Here is a 15,541-nt window from a genome sequence, read left to right on the forward strand (position 1 = left end):
TTGAAGGAAAAATAATGTGTACACAATTAATTGAAGAACAAGTACCTTGATTAGACATTGAAATATAAGAAAACAAAGAGAAGAAGTATCTCCACAAAGTGGAATATCTTAGGCCGCTTCTAAAATAGATTGCATGCCACAAATACTCTACTACATCCGAAGTCAGTTAAAAGTTCTATATTGATTTCCTCTTGAAAACCCTGTTTACTTTTTATACCTTCATTTCCCAGACATTATATTTCACCTTTTATACATTGTCTACACTAACATTATAATATCAAATGTCTAAAATTAAAGTATTTTATTTTATTTTTAGGAAACTATTATGTTAATTCCCTAGTGGTTTCCCTCTATCTGCTGCCCACTTAAACCCTGATGCATCAAGGCGAAGCAGTTGCCTGTCAACATTTCGCTTAGTTTTATCTTATGATTACTTGGTGTTGTTCCATATTACACCTATACAGCTGGTTTCATTCTTGAGGATCAGGTGAAGGTTCATTAGGAAATGGTTGGTCAAAGTATAGATCAAATTAATAATAAGCAGAGTTTATTGGCCGTTTTCAGAGTCTATGCAAAGGTCAGTCTTCTTATTTGCCAATTCTGCTGGGTTCTTCCATTCTGTTCTTCATCTTCCCACCTCCCTTTAGTTTTATGAGGCTTTCTCTTTTGAGCTTTGCTAATCGTGTTAGCCAACTAATACATATTGCGGGTGGGGGGGGTTGATTGTACTTCTAATTTGTACTTACTATGATTTTCTGCACATGGACTTTTGATAATTATCTAGGAAGGGAAGTCAATAATGTTTTTTTTCATATGACTAAAGTAGGTGGGGAGGGAACTGGACGTTATTTTGTTGCGAGTGTTGGAAGGTTGTTTATGCTTTTATTTGCATAAATACTGAATAATTGATTCTGTTACTTCATGGCAATATGCAGGTGAATGCTAGTGCACAGTTCTGTGGGGTGGCCGAGATGGTAGGGCCTGTAGATTTTGATAAAAGTGTGGATTATTGGCAGCAAGACAAGTGGAGTGGCCAGTTTCCTGTCAAGTGGCACATTATCAAAGATGTCCCCAACAGTCATTTTCGTCACATTATACTCGAAAATAATGATAACAAGCCTGTGACTAATAGCAGAGATACTCAGGAGGTATGGTTTGATTTGTCATTTATAAACTCTGAGAGAAGTTCCAATCATTCTCAACTGTAGTCAATCTAGGACGGGCTTGATCTTAAGCTTTTGTAGGTATTTTGGCTGTTTAACAGATGGAAGAACTAGGATCCTGGTTTGGTTGCCCTTTCTCCCTCCCTTTTCTCAATATTGTTTATACGTTCTTCATGGTTTCGTTGGTCAAAACTAAATTATCCAGTGGATAGAGGATTTTATTATCTTTACTGCTGAGGGAGTAATGTGGCTAGGTTTGCTGCTCAAGCACTAGGAAAATCCAAACTTTTACCCACAGCTGCAAACTGAATTTCTACAGTTGGGTGTAAGAGGTTTGGATCTTTGGCTAACTTTTCATTTGGTTTGCCAGGTTAGAGAGGTATGTAGTGTTAGAAAATGATGAACCTTTATCTTCCTATGCCTAAAAGAAACATGGTGAACAAGAAATGGGGAACGTGACCAAAAAAAAAAGGGTGTACCCAGTGCATGAGGCTCCCGCCACTGCGGGGTCTGGGGAGTACGCAGCCTTACCCCTGCTTTCGCAGAGAGGCTGTTTCCAAACTCGAACCCGTGACCACTTGGTCACAATGAAGCAACCTTACGGTTTAATATGATTTCAAATTTTTCATCTAATCCCTTGCTTTATGAAATTGGTCAAAGAAAGAGGTTATCAGGCTTTCACGATACTTTTCATTTATTATGAGAAAGATTAACTCATAACCAAATGTTTACTTCACATCGAAACATTAATTCTGAAAATTTCATGGTTATCTCTATAGGCAACCCATAAAGTGGATGCTTCTAAATGACCAGTTCTCATAGTTGGTCTAGAGGTGGCATGTTGGACTAATGGATATGAGGGTCCTAATTTTCTCTCTTTGTTTATGTGGTCTGCTTATTCAAATATTCATCCGACCTCCATGTAGTTTCAATTAGGTGTACTGTTTTGCCATCTGATCATATTATTATGTAGTTTTCTGTCCCATTCACCTCTAATTGCATGGGAATGTACGAATTTCTTTTTGATCTATTGTCAGCATTTTATTTTTTTATTATTTCTTCCTTGCTCTTTCTGACCTGTATTTTTTTGTTGCTCTCTTGTGCCCAAAATCATGCAGGTCAACTTAGAACAGGGCATTGAGATGTTAAACATATTCAAGAAGTATGAAACTGATGTGTCCATTCTAGACGATTTTGATTTCTATGAAGACCGGCAGAAAGCGATGCAGGAAAGGAAGGCAAGACAGCAAACCAGCTTGATGGCTGCGCCTGTGGCTGGCTCACATGAGCACCGGAATCCTGTTTCATTGCCCAATGACTTGGTAAAGCAGATGTCAAAGAGCTTTGCACAAGCCGTTAAGTTGGACGATTCCAGTAGAGCAGGCCTGACCACAGAACAAAGTGGATCTGCCCTCACTGTTCCCATGAGCATGGGAGTTAAATCTGAAGATACAAAAACATCGATAACATTGCCAGCTTCAAGTGTGCAGAGCAGTTAGGAGGTGATGGTGGCATGTTGTGAAGGGTGGTTGCTGGAATCTGACGTTCACTTCCCTTTTCCATTCAAATTTTTTTATGCGGGCAGGTGGAAGCTGTGTGTCAGATGTCTAAGAAATTCAGAGTGCATTGCCATATGCGTGGAGAGGTGAAGTAATGTTCAAAGGCTGACGCAACTTGGTGTATAGTGTATGTCTGATTGTAATTTTAGTTTCTATTTTCTTTTCTTTATTTTTTTTCGCTATGGGTTTTGTGTTCGGCCATGTATGTACACGGCCCGTTGCTGCAGCCATCGGATGGGGAAGAGAGGGTGTGTGTAATACCATTTCTGTTCCTTCTGGACTAGAGCGCTGAAACACCGACCATGTACATAATGACGGCACAAAAACCAGAGCTTTCTTTTATGGTTATGTTTTGTTGGGTGAGAGCAGTTAATTGAAGCTGCTGGATGACAAAAGCCTTTGAAAAGTTTTCTCATCTTGGAAGGCAGACAAATAATATAATGTAGCAAGGCCTTTTAGAAATTGCATGCATAAGAGACTAGTTTCTTAGGCCTTGTCCGACTTTTTACTATGTTGGAGTTATTTTTTAGAGAGTTTCTATGGGAGTAAATACACATTTGGTAATAGGAAATGATAAGATTTTTTTTTTAACATAAGGAAAATAACTTAAGAGAGAAAAGTCACATTGTTCATAGTTCCAGAAGTAGAAACTGGAACTTAAGTTTTACAAGCCTTCACCGCTTGCATGTTGAAGAAGAAATAAATTCTAGAGAAAATTACTTGTACACCCCACGTATTTATTGCCTGATTGTATAAAACACCAACAGTTTCAAACAATTACTTGACATCCCCTGAAACCTGACAGTGTTAGTTGGTTGTTAGTGGTTGAATGGAAAAGTCTATTTTACCCTTGTCATCTTTTCAATTGAAACTTGTGAAGTGAAAATTATCAATTTACCCTTTCAATGTGTTAACCTTAAGAAACCCTAAAAACCCAAATCGATTATTAGCACTGTTGGAGAAGAAGCTTGGCAGTGCTCCATATCCATCGTTGGAGATAAGAGAGTGAAAAAGACGATTGAAATTTTCGGCAAGGTTCACCGCTGCAACTCTTGACAAAGTTATGCCTCTTCCTTTCCTCTTTTATAAATCGATTATTGCATGCTTTTCCTCACCTCTTTCTCCTAGACGATGTGAAACTAGGGCAAATTCAACTGATTTTGTTTTGTAAAATTAGGGCACAATGTGATTGTTCAGTCTCACCTCTCATCTCAGTATACATATATGAACTGGTGATGTAGATTCATCATCCAAATGAGCTTATTTAATTAGGAATAAGTCTAGGGTTGGGGTATATACATTTTAGGCCTTTGATCCCATAGGTTTGTTATGTGATAGGTCATTGTTATGTGGACTAAAATATGGGTAATTAGGTTGCATACGGGATTAGATGTTTAGTCTTATATTTAGTTTCATTTTCATGTTTTAATGTTTAAAATTGAATCGGTCCAAAGTTGGTTTGAACCAGTGGTTCAATTTAAGTGATTTTAGTAGTTTGTCTTTTAATTTTTTAGTTGGGCTGGATTAGAACTCTATTTTGAGTTTATTTCAGTTTCCTAGTCATTTTAAGTTACCTAGTAGGTTAAAGATTGGATTATGCCTTTCCTTTTTAGTGTAAGAGTCTAATTTTGAATCTTTTATATAAGGTTGTAAGGGGGCAAAGTATTGAAGATGAATTTGATTAATAAAAAAAACTCTTGCTTGCTGCCATTGTTGTTGTTGTCCTGCTCTTGAATGTTGCCTTGTGAGTCATATCAAGATGAAGGGACTGGTGGATCTCCAATTGACTCCTTGCATCTTGTAGACCAGGAGGATCTATTATAAGCGATTGGTGAATCTCCAGTTGACTCCTTGCGTCTTGTAAACCGAAAGAATCTGTTGGTTTGCCCATCCTCAGATCGCAGCTGTTTGTTTTGTTTCTTTCATTTCCCAAAGTTGTATCGGTTTGAATTCAGGTCTTAGTTGAGAGTTTTGTTATCCTTTGGGTTGGGGTAAGGCGGAATGTCCCCCCTTGCATTCTTTTATTCAATCTATTCATTAATAAAGTTTCAGGGGCTGGCCCGGGTCCCAGATAAATTCGGGTAAGAAAAAAAGATCTGCAACTCCAAGTAAGTAGTTAATATCATCAACCATTTCCTTCTTCTCCTAATCCTCTAAACCCACCCCCATCGATCTGTTAGATTTTAGGTTGAAGAAGGAGAAGAGAAGAAAGAAAAGCAAGAGAAGAGAGTAGCCACGGTTTTGGAGTTCCAGTGTTATGTCTCTAACCTAGAGACTAACATGCTTATATTGAAAAGAATAGTAAATTACACCTAAGCCCTTGGCCTTATACAAATGATAAAAAATAAGAAAATAATATAAGGGGATATATACACATATACCCCTGATACAATACAACCATTCTTAACACGATCCCCATTGCCAATACTCAATCCTTACTACCTTCCTCATCCAATAGAACCCTAAAACTTAAAACTATTATTCTTCCCTTCTAGAAGGTCACATGCAAGGTGATTTTCGCAATAATTCTACCCAGCAAAATCTAACTGTTAGAACCTGTTAAAATTTTGATCGAATATTCCTCAAACCCTAAGGGAGACTCGATCCAAATTTCAGTACCATCCACCCAGCCAATTGTCTGAAATTAGACTTTTACCCCTCTCTCCTATATCTACTAGGAGACCCTCATAACTCCATATTTAACCATCTAATTTAGCTGTAACTTTCATCATATATTTCCCTCTACTCCACCCAACTTGTCCTAAATATTAAGTCCATTCAACCACCTGATTTTCTACCCTAGATTCCATCATCTTTCACCTCTCAAAACCCTAACCCTAGTTGCTGTCCAAATCCATCTAACTTATTTCTACCTATCCAAAGCTTATAAAACCTATTTCATTAGACTCCCCTACACCTGCCTAGTTTTACCATATAAGATACATCCCCATTACCCTAACCCTAGCCCTAAAATTGACCTAAACCCTCAATTCTGCCTCCATTAAACCAACAGCTTAACAGATCGTAGTTGTGTTGACTCCTAGTAGATCTCATATCTATCTAGGACTACATTAAGTGGTATCAGATCCACTGATGAGTTTATAAGACGCTATCAAGAGGGCCTTGACTAGTATATGGTAACTAGTTCACATTTGTTCACACTCGAGTTGAGAGAATATGATAGCAGACCGGATTCACATGTATTTTATGATTAGCTAGTTGCTTTGAATGATTATTTTGATTGGTAAGATTGGTCGCTAGCATTCCTTTAGTTTTTGTATCAGAGCCATTGGATTTCATACATCGCTATCATAAAGGGTCTTGACCACATGTGAGCTTATACCACCCTAAGCTCACTGGGTGATATCTCCCTTAACTTCTCCAACTCCAATTCAAATTTAATCAAGTCAATCACCTCCACATAAAACCAACGATTTTAGGAGTAGGGGATAAGGTTTCATGAATTTTAGTGGTTGGCTCAAAATTATTTATTATTAATTTAATCGTTAATAAGCTTATGTATAACCCTAGGGTGAGTCACATGCGACCTCAATATCCTAGTCCTCATAAGTTAACTCCTAGTCAAAAATAAGAAAAATATCAAAACTCATAGATCAACTTCATTCATTAGTTTAGGAATAATATGAAACTTATATTTTTAATAATCTATTTCATTTGTTTTGAAGCATTGTATCACATACCACTCTGTGACGCTTTCAAATACCATCCTAACACATGTAATTGAAAATAAAGAAAATAAAGTATAAAAACAGTAACTTTCATCAACATAACAATGCATAAAGTGAAGAACAACAATAATGAAGATTGAACATAATCTTCGCAATCACTTATCCAACAATAACATCAATGAAAATTAAAGGGGTAAACCTTAAACAAAATCAATGGCTCTGATACCACTTAATAATCAATTATGATTAAGTGGTGTTAAAGTCACTAAATTTTAGTAAATCTGTCAAATCTCAATCTAAAACTAAATTTCAAATTTAAAACAATGCTTCAAAACAAATTTATATGTAGGAAAGTGGTACCATACATTTTTTCACAATTAAGATTTCAAAGAATAAGACACTATTAGTTGTAAAACTTGAAAGTTATAGTCATTAAAAAAGGGGGAACTTACAAGGAATTCTAAATAGAACTTCCACCTTCTTATTTTATATATATAAGAACTCAAATTAAAGTCTCATTCATTAAAAATCGTGGGCAAGAGGAAGAGAAGAAGAAGAAGAAGGAAGGGGAAAAGAGGATTCGGACTTTGCAACAACAGTTACTTGACGAACAACTTTGACTTTTTTTTTAGCCGAATTGAGACAATCATATTTCATGATCAAACGTAACCTCATCTCTTAGCTTCACAACCTAACTAGAATCACCCCAATCGAAGATTAAAATATAGAGATATCACGAATCTACTGAAGGTAGATTTTTCTGTCAAAAATCTGTGTTTTTCAAATTCGACTTTATACCTTGAAGTTCATTTCATCTTTCCCTTACTCATAGAACTCCATTAAATTGATTATGAACTAAGAAGAGTTAGATCAACACCATTAAAGCATTGATTTGAGGTCACCTATAGAAATCCTAGTCGCTTTACACAAAGTGTATGAACTCCAGTGGCTCTGATATCACTTAATAATCATTATGATTAAGTGGTATCAGAGCCACTTAATCATACTATTATGCACAAATAAGATTCCAAAGGATTAAACACTTATAGACCCCTGATTTTTGTCACCCCCCTGACGATGACGATACATGGAGGATCGACGACTTTCGTCTCAGACATATCAAAGATAAGAAAGATGCATAGGCTTGGCCCATGCAAAGCCCAAAAAGAAAATAATAAAGAGAGTGTGTGGATTTGACCCATGAAAAAACCCATTGGTGCCACGTCCATAAGGAGGTGCCACATGGCATCTAAAGGGAATAAAAAAGAAGGATAAAAAAGGAAAAAAACAATAAAACCTAAACCTATTAAAAGGGAGGGTAAAAAAAGGAAAATAAAAAAGAAAGAAAATCTAAACCTAAAAAGGGGGAGGGTAAAATAGGAAAGCCATCTAAAAGATATATCTAAAACCTAAAAGGTGGGGGTAAGATGGTAAAAACACCTAAATCCTAAAGTGGAAGGTGGGAGGTTTAAAAGAGAAAAGAATTTTCTAAATGTGAGGGGGATAGCTGTCATTCACCAGGGGATTTTCAAAGAGAGAAAGAGCCCAGAAAGATAGGAGGGTCAGGGGTACAGGGAGAGAATAAAGATGGCTCATCATTCCAGAGAGGGAAAAAGAGAGAGCATAAAAGAAAGGAGAGAAAAATGGAGTAAAGGGGATTGGAGAGAGAACAAAAAAAACCAGAGAAGGTTGATCGTCATTCAGAGGAAAAGATCAGAGTTGAAAAAGGGGAGAAAGACAGAGAGCGTAAGAGAGGAGAGAAGAGAGTGAGGAAGTGAGAGAGAAGAAGAAGCAAAGAGTGGAAAGAATAGAAGAAAACATAAATACAGAGGAAAACGGATTGAAAAGGGAGAGAGAAGAGAGATTGGATTCTGAAGAAATGGGAACCGAGACAGAGAGCCGGAAGCTTCCCTGAGCCAGGAAAAAGGAATTACTGCAATCGATCGTGAATCCTTTTCTTCCTCCTCTACTTTTATTTATTTATTTTATTTTCTTATTTTCTACTTCATTTTGCTTCTGCTATTTTTCTTTATTTGGGTTTGTAGTAATCCCTTCCCCATCTTATTTTTCAATCTGTAATAACTTCTTCACACCCTTTGAGCACACTGTCGATCGCATCAGGGAGTTTCAAGAAGACCCACAGGTGTATCCTTCGATCTTATTTAGTTTCCTTGTTTCCTTCTTTGATTTCCATGAATAAATCTGTTCCCATTTCATCGTTCTATTTTTTTATTCCTTTTACTGTTTATTCTTGAATCGGTAAGATGCTACTACTTGCTGTGATTTGCTATGACCCGATTCCTTTTTGTGTATTGTTACATGATTCCCATCCTAGTTCCATGAGATTGGTTCTTGTTCAAATCTGAAAAGTGGATTGTTTCATTTGATCATCATGCTTATTGTTATAAGTTGCATCCTAGTGTGTTCTTGCAAATCCTAGTGTGTTCTTGTAAATCCTGCCTGTGATATTCTTGATGGTAATTTTCGAAAATCCTAAATCATCCATTCTAATGATATTATTTTCCATGATTGTTCATTATAAAATTCATATGTGGATGACTATGATGCTGTTTCAATTTTTATATCTCTTTGTTCATGATTTTGTTGGGTTTTTAAATGGTTTGAAGTCCTCCAATTTTCTCCTGAATCGAATCATGTGGAATTGATAGTGATTTGTTTAATATTAGACCCAAAAAATCCGATACCAAATTTGGGCCCATATTGATTTGAGGCCAATTGATTTGCCTTGTTGGTTTTAGGATTGTGTCAAATCCGGCTTAGGCCTTTGGGTTTTCTTCTAGGCTAATCCAGCCCGAATAGTATTTTGAACATGGATTCATGGGTGGGAGGATTAAAGTAATTTGGGTTTATGTTTTTCAATGTGAATGGATTTGGGTTTGATTTGGGCCTAGATTCAGGCTGGACCTCCAAAATTGATAAATCAATTAATTATAAAATGGGCTTGAGCTTGAAATTACGAGACATGGATTTGGTTTAGTTGGGATTTTGGGAATGGGCTGTATTTCCAATTTAGGCCCATTTGGATTTGGAGCCAATTGACTTTGGCTCGGGTTTGGGCATTGGCCCATTAACCAAATTTGGATCGAGTGGAGAGTTTGGGCCCATGAGTGCGTTTTAGTTTGCAATTTAGGATCTAAATTTACACTCCCCCAAATTCATTCAATTTTGAATCGTGGTTTTGGGGATTCCAAACGAATTTCAAAAAGGAATTTTGGATAGAATGTAGAGTCTTATGTGATCTCGACATCATGCCGTGAAAACCAATGAGCCTATGACTTGTATCGGGATTTTCAATTCCGATCTTTCGGCATAGTCCTCATGTTGGTCCCCCACCCCATTTCGGATCACTTGAGACCCTGTTTAGGGATCGTTTGGGTCGTGGGCGTCCAAGTACTGGCCCAATGACCAATCATGGATTTAGAGCGTGAGAGAGAGAGAGAGAGTCCATCCGGTGGCCATGAGTTGAAGCACGAAGCATATTGGGATCCCTTGGGGCGTAAATGCACACTCTTTAAGATGGGAGTTAGGCTAGCCCGTCATCTAGCCCGTGAATGTTCAGGATTCTTTTTCTTCATATGCTTAGTCATTTTGAAACATATTTAGTTAATTTGCTTTTCGACAATCCTTTATGTTCCATACTTCATGTTTAGTGTGATCTTGCATGTTTAGTATAAATCCCTCCATGCCATGCTTAATTAGATTGATCTCTTTAATATTTTATCCCAACATTTTAGCCTAGAATAATTTAGAAATTTGGTTTAGGTTGTAAATCTTTGTACATAGATACCTAGTCTTAGGCGTCCAGTTTTAAGATGACTTAGATCTAGAATAACTAGCTTTAGGGATTGCAAGCAAGCTTAGGCATAACAATGGTCTAGAGAAGGACGATCGGTTCCGACCGGTTGGACTAGGTGCCTAACACCTTCCCAGTCCGTAACTTGACACTTACCCAGTGACCTAGGTGGACCTCAGCCTTATCCATTAAGTCATTAGTCTCTCCCTATCCGTGGGAGAAATATGTGGGCCCTAGACCCTTATCTAGGTGGCGACTCCTACCGACGCTGTTACCCTCTTAGGAGGAATTAGGATTATTGGTTTAGGTTTCATCGACGAGATCCAGTTCGCATCAAGAATCCAAAAACCTCTGTTGGGGAATTTGGATTTTTGGAATCCATGGTCCTTACAACACTATTGGTTGTAGAAATTGAAAGTTATAGTCATTAAAAAAAAGAAAACTTATTAGGGATCCTAAATAGAGCCTCCACCTCATTATTATTATTATTAAACAAATATATATTATAACCCGATTAGAACCACATTCATTAAAAGTCCGTGGACTATAGAGAGGAAATTAGTGGGCAAGAAGAAGAAAAGAAGAAGGGGAAGAGGGGGATTCGGACAATGCAGGATCAATCACTTAATGGACAATTGCGACCTTTTTCTGAGCCGAATTAAGAAAATCCTATTTCACGATCAAACGTAGTCTCGTTTCTTAGTTTCGTAATTCAACTGGAATCACTCGAATTGGAGATCTGAGCAGAGAGATATTACAGATTCACTGAAGGACGGTTTTTCTGTAAAAAATATGTGTTTCCCAATTCTGAGTTTAAGCAATTCCTTGAAGTTGATTTCATCTTTTTCGTACTCATAAGATTTCTTTAAAGTGATTCTGAACTAGGAAGAGGTAGATCAACACCATTGAAGCATGATTTGAGGTTGCCTATAGAAACCCTAGTTGCTTCAGATAAGGTGTATGAACTCCAGTGGCTCTAATACCACTTAATAATCATTATGATTAAGTGATATCAGAACCACTTAATCATACTTTTATGCACAAATAAGATTTCAAAGAATAAGACACTATTGATCGCAGAAATTAAAACTTATAGTCATTAAAAAAGATAGGACTTACTAGAAATCTTAAATAGAGCCTCCACCTCATTATTATTAAATAAATATATATTATAACTCAAATTAGAACCCCATTCCTTAAAAATTTGTGGGCTATAGAGAGAAAATTCGTGGACAAGAGGAAGAAAAGAAGAAGAGAAGAAAGAAGGGGAAGAGAGGGATTCGGACTATGCAAGATCAATCACTTAACGGCCAACTTCGACCATTTTCCTAAGTCGAATTAAGAAAATATTATTTCACAATCAAACTTAGGCTAGTCTCTTAACTTTGCAATCCAACTGGAATCACCCTAATCGAAGATATGAGAAGAGAGATATCGCGGATTTACAGAAGGTAGGTTTTTTCTATCGAAAATCTATGTTTCCCAAATTCGAGTTTAAACAATACCTTAAAGTTGATTTCATCATTCCCTTACTAATAGGACTCCGATAAAGGGATTCTGAACTAGGAAGAGGTAGATCAACACCATTGAATAATGATTTGAGGTTACCAATAGAAACTCTAGTTGTTTCGCACAAGATGTATGAACCCCAGTGGCTCTAATACCACTTAATAATCATGATTGAGTGGTATCAGAGCAACTTAATCACACTTTTATGCACAAATAAGACTCCAAATAATGAGACATTATCGATCGTATAAATTGAAAGTTATAATCATTAAAGAAGAGAGAAGTTACTAGGAATCCTAAATAGAGTCTCCACCTCCTTGTTATTATTAAATAAATATATATTATAACTCAAATTATTGTCACATTCATTAAAAATTATTAGGCTATAGAGAGGAAATTCATGGGCAACAGGAAAAAAAGAAGAGAAGAAAGAAGGGGAAGAAGGGGGATTCGGAGTATGCAGGACCAATCATTTGACGGTCAACTTCGACCCTTTTCTGAGTCGAATTGAGAAAATTCTATTTCATAACTAAACGCAGCCTAGTCTCTTAGCTTCGCAACCCAACTAGAATCACCAAAATTGGAGATCTAAGAATAGAGATATCGCAGATTTACAGAAGGTAGGTTTTTCTATCAAAAATCTGTGTTTCCCAAATCCGAGTTTAAGCAATACCTTGAAGTTGATTTGATCATTCCCTTACTCATAGGACTCCATTAAAGTGATTCTGAACTAGAAAGAGATAGATCAACACCATTGAAGCATGACTTGAGGTCATCTATAGAAACCCTAGTTACTTCACACAAGGTATATGAACGCTAGTGTCTCTGATACCACTTAATAATCATTATGATTATGTAATATCAGAACCACTTAATCATACTTTAATGCACAAATAAGATTTCAAAGGACACACCCAAAAAAAAGATTCCAAAGGATGAGATACTATTGGTCTTAGAAATTAAAAGTTATAGTCATTAAAGAAGAGAGAACTTACTGGAAATCCTAAATAGTGCCTCCACCTCCTTGTTATTATTAAATCTATGTATCCTATAAAAACACGTACTCCATATTTTTTGTTCAATTTTTCAGTTGACAAAAATACCCCTACCTACCTCAAAACTCTTTCCTTTCTATGAAAGAAAGAACTTTGGCATACTTTCTACAATGGCAAAATGGTCCATCTATCTTCAAACGTCACCGTCCCAATTCCTCTCATTTGTGTCCCTCTATGAAAAGCTACAATGCTTCGGTGCTTCCTCACTCTCTCTCTCCCGGTCATGTGTCTATCCCTCTCAGACACTTCCGCTTACGTCTCCCTACCAGTGTCTACTGTCAAGCCCATCTCTTCGTTTATGGAGAATGGCATTAGCCAAACAAATTATATGGTGATTTTGCAGGCACGATTTTTATACGATAATATGCAGTCAGTATTAAACTCAGGTGTTGTCTTATTTGGTTTTTTTTTTTTGGGTGAATATGTCTGTCTGGGGTTTTTGTTTTGAGAATTATTTAAAGTTTTTTACTACCAAGAGACGGTTTGTTGTAATCCATGACGGCTCCATTGATTTCTAGGGTTTATTCTCATTGAGCGTTCATCTGACTTTTCCTAATTTTTCCAACGATTGGGGAGTGGAAAATGGAAGAAATTACTCCACCAGCCTTTTTCCAACTAGGGCGTAAGATACATAACATGATCTTCTGACTTAACTAGACCGACTAAGATCATCTCTCTCTCTCTCTCTCTCTCTCTCAGAGATTTTACTCTTTTAGGGGAATATAAGGATTTACAGATCCCCTTTTTAGGGATTTGAATAGTGCCATATAACCGACGAAACGTTTCGATTCCTGCATGAGTTTTGCCTGGACTGAACTCGATTGAAAAATGGGTGGAAGTAGGAGAAAATAAAGAAGAGATGAAAGAAAATGAACTCTAATTGCTTTGGTGGTTCGCTCCTAGCACGGTCATGGTTGTAGGTTGCGTCAAGTCTATTGTGGAAGCCTATGGATAGGTACAGAATCCCTTACCCGTTCAAGCTAATTTCTTCCTTTCTATTTCAGTTGGGTTGCTCTTCTGTTACTTCTTGTATATGTCTTACTTTTACGAGATGTCTTCCTATATATGTCTTACTTTTATGAGATATGTCTCCATTGATTTCTGGGGTTTATTTTCTCTTTACGTTTATTTGGTTTCTCCTAATAGCTCCATCGACGGGGCTTGAGAAATGGAAGAAATGGCTCTACCCACATTTTGGAACAGGGGCATAATGCTATTTATTTTCTTTAGTAGGATTGGTGCTGGCCCTCTTTAGGGACCTCATTTTTTAAGATGCAGTTTAAAGGTTGAATGTGAATGTTGTTACATACACGATACTAATCATGAGAGATAACATTGAAAATTAAATTGAGGAGAGTTGCATAGCTATTAAGAATCATGTATTCTTAATCATGATATGGAACCCATTTAAGTGACAGCACTTGCTACATTTCTTCCAGGCATGACATTTGTCACTGCCAGTGGAGAATGAAAGAATTATATTGCCAACTGGATTGGACACTCATGAGTGTTGACGTGGTGTCTTCTTTTCACATTTACCTATTAAAAAAATATTTAATTTTCTCAGTTGTCTTTCAGTACACTTGTTTCAGCTTTCTTCGTTTGTACATCTCAACAAATTCATGGTTCTACTTCGTAGGACTTTAAAATTGTGGAGGTGTGAAAATTAGTTGCTACATGATGTTTTTGGATTATCTCCAAATGGCCGAACTCCTAGGCAGTGCATGGCCTCTAACTGACATACAGTATGCATCAACCGGTGGGTCTTTCCCCCAACCCTTTGTGCTGCTGCAAGTCTATATGAGCTTGCACATACTTTAGGCCCAGCCTTAGCCAATACTCATTGGTAATGCTCTACCTGCCCTGTCTTGTTTCTAGCTGTGGATTGGGCCAGACAATAGTATAGCCGTTTTTCCAATACCTGGCCCATCAATTGGTATGAGTTTCTATGGGGTGTAAATATTGTTGTACCGTTGTGCTATTTCTGTAGCTTTCCTTTCAGCTTGCACTGCCAATGATAAATTTGGATACAGGTCCTCATGTTGCTTCAATTTTCGGGTAAGATTATCAAAGCCCACAAAAATAGAGAAGCTTGAGGCCAAAAATAGTTGCAGAAACTTGAATGTAAGTCTACAAGGTAGCTTAGCTTATTTGACTATTACTTGGTTCAATCAGGGTGATAGATTACTGTACGTCTACATTTTATGTTTTAACATTTTTTCCTTGATTGAATTTACCATATAAATTAGGGTTATTGAAATTTTACTTCAAAGAATCTCCTTCCAAACCTGTATGTTCTCTTCTGATAGTTTCCCGCCTGCTCAAGGTTTGGCTTGTCATGAAATGAAATCCTGATTGATTTTTTAGGGGGTAGAGGATTCACCCAAGGCATAGGTCTAATCTGATAAGAAGAACCCAGATAGGCACTTTGGTCAGAGATAATTATGGCTCGATATGTGAACTTGACAGCTTATTCTACTATTAACAATTTTGTCTTTTTATTTCTTGAGAACAATTGAGTGAGGACACTGGAAGCCGTTTTTGAAATTCTCATCAGACCAATGGCACCTTCATTTGCCTGGATGTTTGGTGAAACCAAGTCCAATGGAAAGGAACCTCTACTAGATGAGAAAGATTCCTTTGTGCCTTGTGTTGCCCTCCCCCATTTGCCTTAATTTTGAAGTTAAGAAAAGTTTGAATTTTAACTTATGTAATTGGAGTTTAGATTCTCTTATTCTTATCTTTTGGTGTA

The 15,541-nt window shown here is 37.0% G+C and overlaps 1 protein-coding gene across 2 annotated transcripts in view; it reads left to right on the forward strand.

The window, feature by feature from the left end:
- Positions 1-3,196, forward strand: part of LOC122662136 (YTH domain-containing protein ECT4-like) — a 44,392-nt gene extending 41,196 nt beyond the window's left edge. For both annotated transcript variants that reach the window (XM_043857700.1, XM_043857701.1), the window contains exons 7-8: positions 936-1,148; positions 2,282-3,196. In XM_043857700.1, coding sequence (XP_043713635.1) covers positions 936-1,148; positions 2,282-2,662 — 594 coding nt within the window. In that variant the 3' untranslated portion in view covers positions 2,663-3,196. The remainder of the gene's footprint in view (positions 1-935; positions 1,149-2,281) is intronic.
- The last annotated feature ends 12,345 nt before the right edge of the window (positions 3,197-15,541 follow it).

Source organism: Telopea speciosissima, chromosome 5, assembly GCF_018873765.1.
Source record: "Telopea speciosissima isolate NSW1024214 ecotype Mountain lineage chromosome 5, Tspe_v1, whole genome shotgun sequence".
Taxonomy (NCBI): Eukaryota; Viridiplantae; Streptophyta; class Magnoliopsida; order Proteales; family Proteaceae; genus Telopea; species Telopea speciosissima.